We start from the raw sequence: 19,184 nt of genomic DNA on the forward strand, positions 1-19,184 counted from the left end.
TGTGTGATTACATAACCTTATCTTTTGGACAACATTAACATTTTATCAAAATTTTTGGAGGGAAATAGTACAGGCTCAGCCTAGCTTTTCATCCAATGTCATAATTGTATTATGATTATAGTATTTTATACAATAAATAAATGAATGAATGAATGAAATGAATGAATGTAAAGCTGAAAATGCGTAGCTTCAACACGAAACTACAGTCCTGTGTACAAATCTTATAAATATGGATGAGTACAATAAAAAGTTTGTTTTAAATCACTTTATAAAGTCAGTTTCCATGTTCCAAATTTCACGTCACAGTATGAGAGACTACCAGCGTCACATAGCTTCACAAAAAAGAACTGCTTTACAAAAGGCTTGAGTTAACAGTGAAATTTGAAACATGAACGCCCTATACCATGGAATATCTTCGTATGCAATTGTTTATTTATGAAACTACTCTCCAAAATCATCTATTCGATTTTTTAATTAAATAATCTCTTGTAAGGATTGCAGATTCATTCAACTATTGAAGATAAGACATGAAATCAATTCCATCGCATTGGTTATAGTGAGTGAGGTTCACGTTATAATGGCAGTGTTTGATTAGCAATTGTATTGCTATCCTTGTCTATCATTCTACAAAGCGGATAGCGCTATCTCTTTGCTCTGTTGCCAGATAGTCTTGTAACAATGTAGAATTAATAATTAATTAACAAATATTTCATCTTTATTAGAAATTTTCGAAAAATATAATTTCTTGTGTAATAAAATAATTGATTATTTTAAACAAGAATGAACCGTTAATATTACATCAATAAAGCTGTATCAGCTACCGTCTATAGAAGGCATTGACAAGACAGAGGATCGGCAACGGTTTTCTTCTATGTTTCTCAACTGCCATTATAACGTGGACCTTACTATAGGACTATAGGCTTGATTGATTGATTATTTGCCTTTATTAGGGCGGAGTTAGGACTCCTGGTCCTCTCTGCCACACAACCTACACTTGAGTTGACAGTGAAATTTGGAACATGGACGCCTACTATACGATATCTTTTATGCATTTTCTTCTCTATGACGATATTCAATGTATCTGTACATTTGTTGAATAAAAATATTTGAATTAAAAAAATTAAGTATAGAGATGCAATCTAATGTTAAGTTGAGGTAGTTAAGACTTTTGAAAAGCATTCATGACTATGAATATTGTGTTGTTGTTAGCACCAAACAAGGCCTGAACTGTGGCTGGCGCAGAAGAGACTGGCTGACAAGGTGACCACCCTGGTGCACGGTGAGGAAGGCCTGAAGGCGGCACATCTGGCCACCGAAGCGCTCTACAATGGCAACGTCGACATCCTCAGTCAACTCTCGTGGAACGATGTTACCAGTGTTTTCAAAGGTAATTACTTGTGCATTTTCTTATAGAGAGGTCCAAGGCTCAACTCACGCGACTCAAGTCGAGAAGAGACTGCGACAGTGGGAACAGAGTATATTTCAATGAGTTAATTTCTTGTCCAACAGTTGATATATCAGTTTCCAAAAAAGGACTGTATCAGAACGCACCAGTCCTATCAACTTTTCACTAACTGGAACTTTGAAACAAAAATTATTATAATTTCCCTTGTGCATTTTCTTAACCCTAGAGCTGGCAGCTCTCTGGCTTGTGACTCTGTTTTGTGAGGCATGTGTGGCAGCCATCTTCAGCCAGATGCCTTAAAACAACTGTTTATAACTCGGCTGCCATCTGTCGGATTCCTTTGGAAACTATACCATTTGATTCAGTAGTTTGTGTACAGCACAGTGATGAAAACTAGACTACTCTAATAGTCTCTTAGCTCTATGGAGTTCTGTTTTTGTAGAAGGCTACTACCCAGCTGTGTTTACAAGTGTAATGGCCGAGCGGCTGGTAATAAATAACATTGTCTAATATGTAATCTAGTAGATTATGTACAGCAATTTATATACTTTTGTGTGATTTATTAGATTTAGATAATGATAATGATTATAGTGATTCTATATTCACGGAGTGATCCGTGGTCTAGTGGATAGAGTGCTTGCGTAGCAGCATAGAGATCCCGGGTTCAAACCCTCTCAATACCAAAAGTTTTTTAACCAGATCACTCCCGTGTTATCGGATGGGCACGTTAAACTGTCGGTCCCGTTGAAGTATGACAGTCATAAGGCCCATTGACGGCTTAAATGATATATTCAGGCGGTGGGCCTTCCCGCAAGGGACTCCCCACCAACAAAAGCCATACGAATTTACTTTTTTTAGTGATTCTTTCAAGTGATAGTTTAGACAATACTGAGGTTGAAATGATTGAAAGCTTATACCCAAAGATAGAGGTTAGGTACTTTTGTAGTATGTTGTTATAACTCTTTTTATTATGCAATATTACAGATATAACTTCACATATTATAAATGTAGATTACTCTAAGAAGTATTTTAGTAATTTATTCAAGTGATAGTTTGGACAATACTAGGGTATTGAATGCTCTAGCCAAACAATGAGGTATGTGATTTTTTCAGTTACCCTAGACATATTTTTGGGTATAGTCTTTTATTATGCAATTTTACTGGTTATAAATTTACATATTATAAATGTAGATGACCCTAAGGAGTATTTTAGGTATTCTGGAATCTGTGTAGTGTTCAGTGCAAAATACTTATGAGTGATTGAAAATTGTAAAAAAATTCAATGGATTTCAAATTTCGGATAATGGATCATATGACATAAATTATTTTTTGGTGAGTTCTATTTCCACATACAATTATTCTTTGGAATTTTCTGATAGAAATTATGCATGATACATTATCTTATGTGCTTTGGATCTATTCGTACAATTATTCAAATGAACCTCTGCAAACATGACAAATTCGGCTTGCCAGTTCAGACATGAACAACCGCTAGTTGTAGAGAGGTCCAAGGCTCAACTCACACTTACGCGACTCAAGTCGAGAAGAGACTGCGACAGTGGGAACAGAGTAAATTCCAATGAGTTTATTTTTTTGTTCAACAGTTGATATATCAGTTTCCAAAAAAGGACTGTATCAGCACGCACCAGTCCTATCAACTTTTCACTAACTGGAACTTTGAAACAAAAATTATTATAATTTTCCTTTTCAATCGAATAGAAACTTATTTAGAATAATAATAAGAGCATTGATAGATTTTACTACTCATAACAATAATGACCATGACGTTTGCTAATAAATAGAAATCTTCTCGACACAGCTTGTATTTTCAAATGGTGACACCCAAACCAGTCGATTCTAGTCTCCGCGACCTCACGACTGTGAGACTGAGTCGAGCGTCGAGTCGACATTTTGGTTGAGTCTCGACTTCAGTTGCGTAGTACCGTGCATTTTTAAGGCTGTTCGTTACACTTTTTTATTATTTAAATTGGATAATCTTTTTCAATATAACTGTTAAGATCAGCAAATCCTCTGCAAAACCTTCTAATAAGAGAGAGAAAAATTGGCAACTGAAATTTTCAAGTGGTCTAATAAGCAAGTTATGGGTTGTTGAAGTGCAAACTTTCCAGATTCTGTTTTCTTTCGAGATTATAAACGGTTTCGACTATATCATTAGAACTTCTCTTAAAAATTCAAAAAATGTATCTTTCCAAACTAAAACATTTTATTCCCCATATCGTCCATAAACTAGTAGCTCTGTGAACAGCAGACCTCGCGCTCAGTGAGTTACATTGACCTGTTGTTATGTTTTCTCAAAAATTAATAAATAATTTATCAATTGAAAATGTCTAGAAAAAATCCTAAATAAACATAGAGCTTTCTGTCCTATATCGTACCGTGACGTGTCGTCCCGGAATGTGAGTGTGAGCGCTGTTATCAGGTCTGGCTGCAACTGTCCACAACGTTGATGGAAAGATACAATTTTCAAGATGTTCGATGTTTTTGAACGGGTAGTATTATAGTCAACTGTCTACTAACGTTAATGGAAAGATACATTTTCAAGATGTTTGATGTTTTTGAAAGGGTAGTATTATAGTCCACTAGACAGCTGATTTATGATGAATAATTCTATAGTCTGATTTTTACTCTAATATTGGCGTATGAAGGAGGCTCCTTTCTCCTTCTATATTATCCTTGAAATGCAAAATTTCCAAAAACCTTGTATATACGTCGACGCGCAATTCAAAAAGGAACATGCCTGTCAAATTTCATGAAAATCTATTACCGCGTTTCGCCGTAAATGCGCAACATAAAAACATATAAACATTTAAACATTAAGAGAAATGCCAAACCGTCGACTTGAATCTTAGACCACACTTCGCTCGGTCAATAAAAAATTGACATTTTTTTTGTAAATTCGATAACTTGTTTATTTTGGCATTAATCGCAAAAAACGCATAATAGGACAAAACCAATTATATACTCAATTTATTAAAAAAAATCCAATGGAGAATTCGAAACCGTTTATGATCTGGAAAGAAAATGGAGTTTAGTACTCAATAACCCATAACTCGCTTATTAGACCACTTAAAATTTCACTTGCCACTTTTTCTCACTCTTATAATAATCTTAACAATTATTATATTGAAAAATTATCCAATTTAAATAAAAATAAAAAGGTGTACCAAACAGCCTTAATGAAAGTGAGGTTATGCTTTATGAAAGTTATGTTTTACTTTCACGAACACAACTAAAAAAATCATCAAATTCGGTGCACACATAAAAAGTTATTGAATGTCAAAATTTGAGGCTAGATTTTTATTTGTATAGATATACATTTATATATTTTTCCTACAGTTACGTTGAAAAGTGGCCATTGCTGCACTGATTACAGAACGCAAAGAATCACTTTCCGCTCTAGTGCGGGAATAGTTATTTGTATATCTAGAGTGAAAAGTACGACTTTTTCTCCCTGAGGGAAAAGTTTGAAGCCCGAGGCGAAGCCGAGGGCAACAATTTCTTGAGGGAGAAAAAGTATTTTTCACTCGTGATGTACACAACATTTTTCCTCCATCTACATTTTTTTATAGAAACTGCAAATTTGAAACAAAAATTATTATAATTTTCCTTTTCAATCGAATAGAAACTTATTTAGAATAATGATAAGAGCATTGATAGATTTTACTACTCATAACAATAATGACCATGACCTTTGCTAATAAATAGCAATTCTTCTCGACACAGCATGTGTTTTCAAATGGTGACACTCAGACCAGTCGATTCTAGTCTCCGCGACCTCACGACTGTGAGACTGAGTCGAGCGTCGACTCGACATTTTGGTCGAGTCTCGACTTGAGTTGCGTAGTACCGTGCATTTTTAAGGCTGTTCGTTACACTTTTTTATTATTTAAATTGGATAATCTTTTTCAATATAACTGTTAAGATCATTATAAGAGAGAGAAAAATTGGTAACTGAAATTTTCAAGTGGTCTAATAAGCAAGTTATGGGTTGTTGAAGTGCTAACTTTCCAGATTCTGTTTTCTTTCGAGATTATAAACGGTTTCGACTATATCATTAGAACTTCTCTTAAAAATTCAAAAAATGTATCTTTCCAAACTAAAACATTTTATTCCCCATATCGTCCATAAACTAGTAGTTCTGTGAACAGCAGACCTCGCGCTCAGTGAACTACATTGACCTGTTATGTTTTCTCAAAAATTAATAAATAATTTATCAAATAAAAATGTCTAGAAAAAATCCTAAAAAACATACAGCTTTCTGTCCTATATCGTACCGTGACGTGTCGTCCCGGAATGTGAGTGTGAGCGCTGTTATCAGGTCTGGCTGCAACTGTCCACAACGTTGATGTAAAGATACAATTTTCAAGATGTTCGATGTTTTTGAACGGGTAGTATTATAGTCAACTGTCTACTAACGTTAATGGACAGATACATTTTCAAGATGTTCGATGTTTTTGAACGGGTAGTATTATAGTCCACTAGACAGCTGATTTATGATGAATAATTCTATAGTCTGATTTTTACTCTAATATTGGCGTATGAAGGAGGCTCCTTTTTCCTTTTATATTATCCTTGAAATGCAAAATTTCCAAAAACCTTGTACATATATACGTCGACGCGCAATTAAAAAAGGAACATACCTGTCAAATTTCAGAAAATCTATTACCGCGTTCCGCCGTAAATGCGCAACATAAAACATATAAACATTCAAACATCAAGAGAAATGCCAAACCGTCGACTTGAATCTTAGACCACACTTCGCTCGGTCAATAAAAATTGACTTTTTTTGTAAATTCGATAACTTGTTTATTTTGGCATTAATCGCGAAAAACGCAAACTAGGACGAAGCCAATGATAATACTCAATGTATTAAAAAAATCCAATGGAAAATTCGAAACCGTTTGTGATCTGGAAAGAAAATGGAGTTTAGTACTTCAATAACCCATTACTCGCTTATTAGACCACTTAGAATTTTCAGTTGCTACTTTTTCTCACTCTTATAATGATCTTAACAATTATATTTAAATAGATTATCCAATTTAAATAAAAATAAAAAGGTGTACCAAACAGCCTTAATGAAAGTGAGGTTATGCTTTATGAAAGTTATGTTTTACTTTCACGAACACAACAAATAAAAATCATCAAATTCGGTGCACACATAAAAAGTTATTGAATGTCAAAATTTGAGGCTAGATTTTTATTTGTATAGATATACATTTATATATTTTACTTATTGACGAATCATGAATATTATGATGCAGTTGATGACATTAGTTGAATATTATTAAGACTTCATACCGATATGTGTGTAAATAAAAATATAAATCTGAGTACGGTACCCCTTTTAAATTATTTCTTCATGACATGATCGGCTACTAATGCCATTCTCAAGTGATTGCTAATTATTTTATTCATATTCAAAGTAGCCCTAAAGAAAAAAAAGACGATATAAGTGTTTTCATACGATATACACATATAGAGAGGATATTCTATTATTACAGGAGCTGTGGTGAAGGACCTGTTGATGGAGCCAGGTCTGAACATTCTGCAGTTTTCCCTGTTGGCCGGCTGTTTTCCCAGCGACCAAGACGCGCGGCGAATCATAGCGGCTGGCGGATTTTCCATCAACTACCAGAAGATTACCAATCTTGAGGAGCTGCTCAGCGATACTGTTCACATTCTGCCCAATAAGATTACGTTGGCTAGAGTTGGTAGGTATTATTCTGAGTTTCTCCTCAAATCTCTGTGCAAAGGCTAAAAATAATCTTTCTACTGGTGATATTTTTCATAGTTTTTCGATTTGTATATCATCAAGCTATCAAAATGAAAAAGTTTTCTCAGGAAAGCATTCTTTTTCCGATCACTACTTTTTGAGATATGAGCTCCTAAAGTTCAAATTTTTGGGACAGAACATTTAAAATTCTGTAAGAGATAAATCCATGAGATTCAGTTGATAAATTCTTCATGGTATTAATGATTGAATAAAACAAAAATTACCTGAAAATATCAATTTTTGATAAAGTTATTCAATTTACCAAAAATGACCAAAATAACTTTTTTGGGTTATTTTAGGTTATTTTTAGTAAATTTCGAATAACTTTTTAAAAAATTGATATTTTCAAAACATTTTTGTTTTATTAAATCAACTATACCATGAAGAATTTATCCTCTGAATCTCATGGAATTATTTTTTACCGAATTTAAATTGTTCTGTCCCAAAAATTTGAACGTTAGGCGCTCATATCTCGAAAAGTAATGATCGAAAAAAAATGTTTTCATTTTGATAGCTTGATGATATACGAATCGAAAAACTTTGAAAAATATCACCAGTAGAAAGTTTATTTTTAGCCTTTCCACAGCCTCGTCGGGATGTCCCACGAAAAGTGTAACATCAGATTATGTAGACCATAAGATTCTACATGAAATTTTCAACAAAAAATGATCAGTAAAATTTTCTTATATTGACCTTAGATTTCGAGATTTATCGATGTTTGATATTTTAGAAAAACGTCAATAACTATTAATAGTCTGTATGAAATAAGTTGAGTCTTGGAGAAAATATCCATGTTGCCAATTTGTGCGAAGCCCATATGACTTTGTATGACAAACTGACAACTCTGCATTAACAGTGTTGTCGAATTTAATACATCCTGTCATTATGATCTTGCACGAAAAGATTGAAGTCTTGCACAATCTGACAACATGGATATTCTCTCCAACTTATTTTATACATACTGTAGAATTCTATCTGTCAAAATCTAATTCTAAGGGAATGGTGGAAAGAGGAAGAATTTCTCAAGATTATATAATTAGTTCCTTTGTTTGACGTTTTTACTTTCCTTGCCCTATTACCATAGGTAAGGAAAGTATTGCTTTCCGAAAAAAATTAAGGTACCCCAATTTCTAAATTTCTATACGTTTCAAGGTTCCCTGAGTCCAAAAAAGTGGTTTTTGGGTATTGGTCTGTATAATTGTGTGTGTGTGTGTGTGTGTGTGTGTGTATATATGTATAGGTGCGTACAGATATACGCACTTCCAACACGCTCCGCGCACGCTCCGATCATGAACGTTACGGGAGATGCTAGCTCTTCTCGCATTCCACTCTTGCTCCCCTGTCGATCATCAATCGATCTGCTCGAGTGACGTTCGATTGCGGAGCAGAGCGAAAGTCTGTACGCACCTTTATGAGTGTATGTGTGTCTGTGTACACGATATCTCATCTCCCAATTAACGGAATAACTTGAAATTTGGAACTTAAGGTCCTTCCAATATAAGGATCCGACGCGAACAATTACAATCAAATGCAATTCTAGATGGCGGCTGAAATGGCAAAGATGTTGTCAAAAACAGGGGTTTCCGTGACTTTCTCGAAAACGGCTCCAACGATTTTGATCAAATTTATACCTGAAATAGTCATTGATAAGCTCTATCAACTGCCACAAGTCTCATATCTGTAAAAATTTCAGGAGCACCGCCCCATCTATGCAAAGTTTGATTTAGATTCCTAGTTATCAGGCTTCAGATACAATTTTAACAAAAAAATTCAAGTGGAAAAGATTAAGCATGAAAATCTCTGTCCAGTAACATTTTCACCTAAAATTGAAAATAAGCTCGATATTCGAGAAAATGTGATTATTCAATTGCAAACTGTTGATTCTATTAAATCATTCACTATGTAGAGATAGCAGACCTTGTGTGTCTCCAGCGTTATTGTCCTGTCAACAGCTGGCTTGGATCTTTGAATAGTAGACTTGAGATGCGCGTGAACACTAGCGTCAGGTGATCAATTTTCATAACGGCAAGGATTGTTGTGTGAGTGCGCCACACCAGATTTTTAAACTTTTTATTAGCGTTCAAACTGTTTGAAATTTGTCTTTGAACTCGACGAATGTACTTTTTCAACTTTGAACGCTCATAAAAAGTTCAATTACGTCAAACAAAGGAACAAATTATATTAATCTTATCTCCTATTTCCAACCATATCCTTAGAATTGTACTTTGACTGATAGTTTCCTGGTTATTAGCGTTTTTCAAAAATATTGGAATATCTGTACATCTCGATACCTAAGGTCGATAAGAGAATTTTACTGAACATTTTCTGTTGAAAACTTAATGTAAAATCTCTGGTTTTCGGTTGTTACTTCCTTCGTGGGACATCTTGTATATTATTAGATAGAAAGACTAAGAAATTGTCAAAAACTACATATTTATTGATAGTTAGAAAGACCGATTTCGATTGTTACACCATTGTCAATCTCTGATAAACTGAAAACTGAATACAAGAATAGCAGAATATTTATACTTGTAGGCGAGTACTGCTATTGGTCAAGGGCTTGAACGCCTGCCATTGGCCCAGCTGGTTATTGGCGGGCAGACAGTCTCCTCTCACTCAACGGTATAACAAAAACGTCACAAATTCTGCTGTTCTTGTATTCAGTTTTCAGTTTATCAGAGATTGAAAATGGTGTAACAACCGAAACCGGTCTTTCTAACTATCAATTAATCTGTGGTTTTTGACAATTTCTTAGTCTTTCTATCTAATACGAATAATTACCACAATATCAACTTCTCAACTACACAAAAATTTTTTATATAATGTTTAAGTATTTCATCCATTTTTTGATGTAATGTCTGTTTATTTCTATACCAAATTCGAGAAACTGTGAACAAAAATCTTGTGATTGGTTGCTACACAAATTAAACATAACTTGGATCAGTTCGTTCTTGAGATTTTTTTTGAAATTACGGTGCTCAAGTCTCGTAAAATATACAATGTTCACTTTTTATCCCATACAGTAGAATTAATACTTTTGAACTATCAACTTTATTCTTGTCACATATATATTCTAAATTTCAAATTTGCTCCTTTCATTTTTCAAGTTTATTTGAACAGTATTAGGGGATAGATTTAATTACCTATTATCAGTCAGTATTATTTATTTTATTTATTCATTGTATATAATACTATACAATTATGACATTGGAGGAAACACTAGGCTGAGCCTGTACTATTTCTCTCTTAAAAAATTTGATAAAATGTTAGTCTAATGTTGTCCAAAAGTTAAGGTTATGTAATCACACTATTTAAGATCACAAGATCATTCTCAACGTCCCAAATTTTAATACTCACGAGCCCTGGTTTCGATTAATACTGTTAGCCCTGATTTTGATGTTAGAATGGACTAACCAATAGCATATCCCATAGGGCGTTAATGTTCCACTGTTAACTCAAGCTGATAGTCCACGAAGTTATTTCTCGTAAAGCTATGTGACACTGATAATCTCTCATACTATGCCGTTCTTACACTCTCACCTCAACAGAACAGTAATATTCGATATTATTCGACTTTAAATTTGGAACGTAAATGACCTATACTTTGGGATATCTTCTTATGTTATCTTTTCTGTATGGTGCCACCATAAATTATACAGTATCAACACAATATGATACAGTATCATCTCAACTTCAAATTCAAAATGTTTTTATTGCCGTGAACAAATACATGTTATTGACAAATTCATCAGGTAACCTGATACATAAACTTATACATACATTTCACATACTCAAAAACAGAGAAGTACTATCACAGCAAACAGTTCCGGTACTTAGTTTCTTCACAGTTATATTTTCAATTCACAATAATAATATCTAAATAGACGTCAAATATTAAAATGAAATTTCAGCTGCCAACATCTCCTCAATCGAATAAAAAGCGCTATCTTTGAATAGTATAGAAATTGCGTACCTGAACGATCTAGAATTTTTATCACGGATACTCTCAGGCAGTTTATTAAATAATTTTATACCTGTATATGCATAAATATTTAGTTTTTTGGAGAGTCGTACCCGCCCGGTATTTATTTGTTTACGCTTTCTTGTAAAGTGCTGATATACATCGCATCTTAGATCGAATTGCCTCAGATTATCTTTGATAAATGTCAGAGCCTGCAGCATGAATATACAGTGACGAGTCAAGATGCTGTTTCTCTTGAAGAATGGTCTGCAGAAATCCATTCTACCAAGATTAAAAATGGTTCGCAGAGCTCTTTTCTGACACAAAAATACGTCAGTGGTGCCACTTGAATTGCCCCACAGTAGGGTGCCATACTGTAAATGAGAAAAGAGCAAAATATGCCATCAACGTTAAACCAGCACTAGTACACAATTCCAACCTTTTCAATAAGATTATTACTCTGGATAGGCGACTGCAAAGAGCTTCAGTGTGGATACTCCAACTGAGTTTGGAATCAAGGTTAATCCCTCGTAGTTTTACTGATCTTTTTTCACAATTTCTACTCAAACCAAACAATATAGATTCTGTTTTGCTCTACTTATTTGCAGAGAACTAAATATTGGCTCTGTTGGTCATAAATGTTGTAATAATTTTATTTATTTCAGAAGACTTATTCGAACACAGAAGCGTCGTGTCGTCCGCAAAGAGAACAGTTTTATAAGGGATGTGAACTTGATACATAACACCATGGGATATCTTCTTATGCTATCTTTCCTCTATGCTAATAGTTCAAATAATGGTTTCTAAACTATATCATGCCTGCAGAAAGTGACTTTGAAGCTTTTAAAGCTTTTGATTGACAACTAGAGGAGCTAAATTAGAATACCAAGTGTATGTCTGTTATCTAATTTCAATTTATTTTGTCACTTTTAACAACAGTCTCATGAAATGAGTTTGATTTATGAGCTTTAAAAGCAGTTTTAAATGGTGAATCTATAATAATTGAGCTTGATATTTTTTTTATAATTATAACAATAATTATGATTATTCTTCTGATTTGATTTTGAAACTTCTCTATTGTCCCATCAGTTTACATAAAATAAAAATTTACAAAATAATTTTATATTATCCTTCAGAAAAAATAAAATCCAAAGGTATATTACCTGTTTGGGGAAAACAGTTTTGTTCTAATTAATTATTCCTGTTTGTGTTTCAGGTAAAAGAAACTATTGGGTCATCAGATGGACGTCATGATCTTAGAATTAGTCATAAATCATCATATTATTAGTAAGTACATTTTATAGTATTTTTAGTTTATAATAGAAAAGCATGTTGATGAAGAACTCGATAAAGAATTGTTGATTCATTGTCCATCAGAATATCATGAGTCGCTGGTATCTGATTGATTCTGAATAATAATGACGACTCCAAGTTATTAAACCATGTAGGAATATTTTCATTATTAAATGACTGTAGAAAGTAGATGGAAGTGTCAATTTTGTAGGTAACAAAATATAATTAACAATAATATTATAATTAATATCTGATTGTTTATTATTGATGTAGAGTAACGCCTCAATCAAGGAATACAGTAATATGATTATTGTTGATATAGTTATCGTAATATTTAGGCTACATCAACTCAAAAATCCTTTTTATTCGTTGTATTATTTTCTCGAACAAATAATTCTTTTTCCGGTTGCACAAAAGCCGGTTAAATTTTAACCATGATAAATTTCATGAGGATCAATCAGAGAAGGCGTTTTTGAAAAGACTGCTTCTCTGATTGGTTCTTGTAGAATTAATCACGGTTAAAATTTAACCGGCACTTTCAATTTTGAAAAGTGACGATTTTTTGAATGTCTGCATAATTCACATGGTTAATAATTATTTATGAATAAAAATATCTTCAAACTTCAATTTTCATAAATATAAATAGAAATTCAAGTATACTTTTTGAAATTGTTATACAGCCGAAACATGTTGTAACCAACTTTAAAAAGGGTACTTGAATTTAAATTTTTATTTATACCAAGAGAAGCCCTGTAAAAAACGACAATTTGAATTTTCATTTATGTTTATCCATTGATTTTCTCAAAATTTATCAACTGACCTTTAATCAAAGTAAGTTGTGAACAAAAAAGTATAAGCTGTTATAATGTTCAGAAGAAAATTTTTAAACCTTATTCAAGAAGCGCGGTGTATTCTTTTCTAAGATATCGACATCACTATCGATAGTATGTTATAGTTATATCGATAGTATGTATTGTTCGACTCCTACAAATGAACATTTTGAAAATAGGTTTAGGTTAGGCGTTCATGTTGTAGTTTTGTATGAAATAAAAACGAAAGATTGTATTCTTGAATTCTATTCCATATAAATTATTATTGATAGATTAATTCAGAGTGAAAGTTAAAAACATTCTAATATCAAGTACACTGAGTACTAGGATCAATTTATTCTAATACCGGTAAGGAGTTTCAAAATGTTATTTCTTTTTTGTAGGAAGGTAGATCTAAATAATCTAGCTATCAATATATTTGTTACCAGTAAATAACACCATCAAGGAGTTGAACTTTTCAATTTGTCTATTACAATATTATTTATCTTCTGTTACTGCATAAAATGCTAAAAATAGACAAACTTCTTTTTGGGCGGTGTCTATCTTCAATGTTATTTTTTCTGAAAAATGAAATCATGTTTTTTTGTTGATTGATAATTTAAATAAAATAATTTCATGCAGATTTTGGAAACTGGACCTTCTTAAATACCTAACTAAATAACAACTTTTTTTGTAGGAAGGTAGATCTAAATAATCTAGCTATTAATATATTTGTTACTAGTAAATAACACCATCAAGGAGTTAAACTTTTCAATTTGTCTATTACAATATTATTTATCTTCTGTTACTGCATAAAATGCAAAAAATAGACAAACTTCTTTTTGGGCGGTGTCTATCTTCAATGTTATTTTTTCTGAGAAATGAAATCATGTTTTTTTGTTGATTGATAATTCAAATAAAATAATTTCATGCAGATTTTGGAAACTGGACCTTCTTAAATACCTAACTAAATAACAACTGTATTTTAAAATAACTTACTAGGTTAATTTCTATGAGGCTATGCAAATTCAATTCCTTTGCCCTGAAGTACAAATGAAGTAGACATAGCCTAATACAATAAAGTTATAAATAAATACATTGATATAACAGTGTCCTTATGAAGTTCGAAATGGAATGTACAACTGGATTAAAAATGTCAAATTAAAATTAAATAGTTATGGTATATTCATTGTGGCGCGACTAGCATAAGTTGGAACTTGTGCGCTAGTCGAAATTAATTATTGTTATAAATTAATTGTTAGCCTATAAGTTGAATAACTGAATATTTATATAAAAAAAAGAAAAATTCTAAGTGTGATTAATACACTAACATTGTTTAAGAATACAAATGGGAAATAATATAGGATCACTATTTTTACTATTATTATTTTTGATCACCACCATGAATAGCTGTTAACCTTCCGGTAGTCGCGCCCTACTCAATCACACGAGCAGTCGCGTGTTGTATTTTGTACAACATCCAATTTCCCAAGTGTTATGCACTCTGTTTACTGTCAAAACATATTCATTCATTGTGTAATTACTTTTTCCATCTTCTTGGATTATTTTACTCCTATGAGCATTTGGATGATTACCATTTTATAGCCCAATAAGGTACATCAAGCAAAGCTATCAATTCTGTGTTATTGCTTCGTTTACTGTTCCCGTATACAGTCTTTCCCCATCTTATGCACAGTGCGACTTATGCACTGTCGCGACTAAATGGCACCTAAAGACCGAACCATTGCTCGGTTGATACTGCAACTCAGTGGAGTGAGGGGGGGAAGTTTTGGAATGCATATGTGACTCATTCACTGACACCACCCCATTCAATACTTTTGTGCAGCAAAAAAAAAACTGACACTGTTGTACTTTTTACAACAGCGTGACTGCCGGAAGGTTGAGGAGAAATTCAATTTGTTTTTATTTCTCCTGGTTGCTCTTTCAAAATTTATAAAAACTATTTTTATAAGCTAATGTTTAATCAATAATGTTTTTTGATTTTCAGGTTTTACAATCGATTTAGGATCAGTATGCTGTAATATTATATCTTATAAAGAAGGATCTTTTTGTTATTGCTGATGCTTCCTTTGACTTTTCTGGCAAACTTAAGGCAACATTACACGCTCGGTGTAACATTATCACGAAAGATAACACATTTTTACAAGTACTACAACTCTCGTTTAACTGGAATGGAGGTCAATGATAAGGTGAGTATTTTATTAGTACGGTATTCCGTTCTTTCTTGTAACTTCAACATTTTTCGAAAATACAAATGACTTTCCGCCTATCACAAATCTTGCTCAACTAGTATAGTGAAGTCCACGTTATAATGACAGTATTTAATTGACATTGTTGTTAAATACAATTTGGTACACAATGCATACCATTGACTATTGACTATACCATGGACAACAAGCTGAACTGGAACACACATATTAAGCACCTTTCAAAAAAATTATCTCGAATAGTCTATTTATTGAGAAAACTGAGAGGTTGCGTGAATTTGGATACACTCTTATTGGCCTATTTTGGGCTTTTCCACTCACATTTGAGTTATGGTGTGCGTCTATGGGGTAATTCCATTAATTCTAAAACAGTGTTCCTATGGCAAAAAAAGGCTCTTAGAGCTATCCTAGGACTAACACAGCGAGATTCATGCAGGCCACATTTCCCTAATTCGGGTATACTAACCCTTCCATCTCTCTTCATTTATTCCAATTTAATTTACGTCAAGGAAAATTCAGAAAAATTTTCCATTCATGAAGATTACCATGCATATAATACCAGGAACAGTAGAAACATTGTAGCACCACAAATAAGACTTACTAAAACTATGAGAAGCCATACTTTCCAACTGTGTATATTGTATAATAAACTGTCTCAAACAACCAGGAATCTGCCTCCAAACAAATTTAAGAAAATTGTATACAGTTATCTGAAAAATAATGCCTTTTACTCACTTGAGGAATACCTGAATACCTGAATTGAATGTTATGTAGATATGCTTTATCAGGTATGATTTTCTGTTCAATTGTGTGTAGCCTACTTTTAAAATGTATATATTATGACTTGCCTAATGCTTTAATTGTAGCCTGATGATTAATAAAACGAATCTTGAATCTACCATGCAGCCACTCTCCTAACTTTAAAATTCCTTGGATAACAGAATACGATCTTTCTACTACTTTTGACGATTGGAAAAATGATTCCAATTATTTCTGAGAAACTTTCTCGCTTTCACCACCCACTTATCTTTCGAAACAAAAACGTTTCCAGCATGTCGAAAATGTCATGTTTTCTGCTCGAAATGTTTCGACATTGACGAACATAATCATAAATTGAAAATAACTGTAGGTCAGATAAAAATGATCCAGACACCAATAGAAAGGAGACATTCTCTCCGTTAATTTTATATAAATTATTACGCATTACGACGCCCCATGATTCCAAGAGAAGTGATATTCAAAAGAGAAACAAATCTTTGCAATGTTTCCAATTTCAACATAAAAGTTGAATTTCCTTTTAATCCTTCAACCCTGAAACTTTTTTAGCACTACTAGGATATCGGGGATGATATTCTACATCCAGTTCTGACGTTGAATTGGAAATTGAGAAAGTTGCAATTTACACGAATTGGTAACCTTGTAATTTCTTCGGATGAAGGGCCAAGTCTCAACTTATTTTACACAGACTATAAGTAGCTGTTGTAATAATATGGCAAAGTTTGAATATAATAATAATAATAATTTCCCTGGTTGTTGGACGACACATCCAGAGGAGTTTATTCATAAATTCAGGAACATTACATATTACCACTTGTCAAATTTGTTGAAATTCCTATTTTAACTTGTAAAATTTGTTTCGACTGTTTTTCAAATTTTAAAAAGAGTGCACTCACTAAACTACCAGTGTTTAATAATCCTAGAACTTTTATTTATAGAAAAGAATAAATTAAATAAAGAATAACACAGAATCAGTATTTTCTGTGGGAAAGTTTAAATGATAATTCAGGAATGTATAGAATCTTTTGTGTAGTTGAGAAGTTGATATTGTGGTAATTATTCATATTGAATGAAAAAGACTAAGAAATTGTCAAAAACCACAGATCTATTGATACTTAGAAAGACTGGTTTCGGTTATTGCACCATTGTCAATCTCTGATAAACTAAAACTAAATACAAGGGAAGCAGAATTTATACTAGTAGGCGAGTACTGCTATTGGTCAAGGGCATGGACGCCTGCCATTGGCCCAGCTGTCTGGCGCCAATTGGCCAAGGGCATGATCGCCTCCCATTGGCCAGACAGCCTGGGCCAATGGCAGGCGTCCATGCCCTTGACCAATAGCAGTACTCGCCTACTAGTATAAATTCTGCTTCCCTTGTATTTAGTTTTAGTTTATCAGAGATTGACAATGGTGCAATAATCGAAACCGGTCTTTCTAAGTATCAATAAATCTGTGGATTTTGACAATTTCTTAGTCTTTTTCATTCAAAATGTATAGAATGTTTCATGATTATTATTATTATTATCATACCTGAATTTTATGAATGTATAAAAATTATATAAATCTTTTACATAAAAAATACTATAAATTTGAAAAATTTATATAAATTTTATAATTTTATTAAAATTTACCTAGATAGGCTACCTAGTCATTCTTATATCTTAGTTTATTTTTTATTCCATTCCTACTTACAATGACGATGTTTTTTACAGGTTACAAAAGATCTACTGGTAGCTTTCGATTTTGATCACACTTTGGTGGATGATAACAGCGACACCGTTGCCAGATCTTTACTTTCTACGAAAAACATTGATTACAGCACGGCTGAAAAGATTTACAAAGACTCCAATTCTTGGACTTCTTATATGATAGAAATCTTCCGTATTATTCACGAAAACTCCATCACTGGTGATGAAATTGTATCAGCCATTCATAGAATCCCTCCTATCGCAGGTATGGAAGAGCTTTTGAAGTATTTGAGCTCACATCGTAGATGCGAAATGATCATAATTTCAGATTCCAATTCAGTTTTCATTGATGAGTGGTTAAAACACAAAAATTTGAGTAATTTTGTTAGAAAAGTATTCACCAATCCGGCATTCTTTGACACAGCTGACCTTCTCAACATTGAACCTTATCAGAATCAGGACTTCTGCAAAATAAGTGAAAGAAATCTCTGCAAAGGTCATGTTTTGGAGACATATATAAGCGATAGACAGAGAGAGAATGTTTTTTTCAATCATTTAGCCTTTGTGGGAGATGGCTCCAACGATCTCTGTCCTTCCCTTAGATTATCACATGGTGACTTTATTTTTCCCAGGGAGAATTATGCTCTTTCTAGAAAGCTTAGTCGGTATGAAGGTGAAATAAAGGCTGATATTCATCCATGGACTACTGGTAATGATGTTCTTGATGTAATTCAAAAGGCATTGACTTCCAAGACTCCTGAAAAAGATTAACAATTTAAAGTTTTATAGAAACTGTTTATAAAACTTGAGGAGTTCAAAGACGGGTTAGAAAATGAATATCATGAAAGCAAGAATTACACAACTGTATAATCTAGATTATACACATATATGAAGAAGGTATTATGCTACGATGTTGGTATGTTTAGTATGTCATTCATCTGTGATTTGTTACACTTGAATTGAAACTATTTTTTTCAGATGACAAATAAAATGTCGATTTATAGTTAATGTTTGAAAGTTAATACTTTAAAAATAATTCAACATTTAGAAATTGAAAAAAAAAACAATATAAAAACCTTGTAGTACCCTTTATTATTAAAAACTTTGAAATATTTCAACGACTAGTTTCGATCCTAACTTTTTATATAATAAAGGATACTACACGGTTTTTATCAATTTGTACAAACGTAGCCCATGTAAGTGAAGTGTTTTCAACATTTAGATAGT

General features: G+C 32.9%; 2 protein-coding genes across 3 annotated transcripts in view; both read left to right on the forward strand.

Moving 5' to 3' along the window:
• The window catches only part of LOC111047422 (tyrosine--tRNA ligase, mitochondrial), a 37,159-nt gene extending 18,155 nt beyond the window's left edge, over positions 1-19,004 (forward strand). The window contains exons 6-10 of the mRNA XM_039425307.1: positions 1,210-1,387; positions 6,928-7,137; positions 12,377-12,447; positions 15,271-15,472; positions 17,982-19,004. Of these exons, the coding sequence (XP_039281241.1) occupies positions 1,210-1,387; positions 6,928-7,137; positions 12,377-12,414 (426 nt within the window). The 3' untranslated portion in view covers positions 12,415-12,447; positions 15,271-15,472; positions 17,982-19,004. The remainder of the gene's footprint in view (positions 1-1,209; positions 1,388-6,927; positions 7,138-12,376; positions 12,448-15,270; positions 15,473-17,981) is intronic.
• LOC111063136 (probable phosphatase phospho2) lies at positions 12,377-19,004 on the forward strand. Of its 2 annotated transcripts, none has more exons than XM_039425309.1 (3): positions 12,377-12,447; positions 15,271-15,472; positions 17,982-19,004. In XM_039425309.1, exons 2-3 carry the CDS (start codon positions 15,344-15,346, stop codon positions 18,726-18,728), a joined length of 876 nt encoding a protein of 291 aa, XP_039281243.1. In that variant the 5' UTR covers positions 12,377-12,447; positions 15,271-15,343; the 3' UTR covers positions 18,729-19,004. The 2 variants fall into 2 exon arrangements, with proteins under 2 accessions (XP_039281243.1, XP_039281244.1); XM_039425310.1 differs by lacking the exon at positions 12,377-12,447 and adding an exon at positions 13,442-13,631.
• Positions 19,005-19,184: the final 180 nt, after the last annotated feature.

Source organism: Nilaparvata lugens, chromosome 3 (assembly GCF_014356525.2).
Source record: "Nilaparvata lugens isolate BPH chromosome 3, ASM1435652v1, whole genome shotgun sequence".
Lineage (NCBI taxonomy): Eukaryota > Metazoa > Arthropoda > Insecta > Hemiptera > Delphacidae > Nilaparvata > Nilaparvata lugens.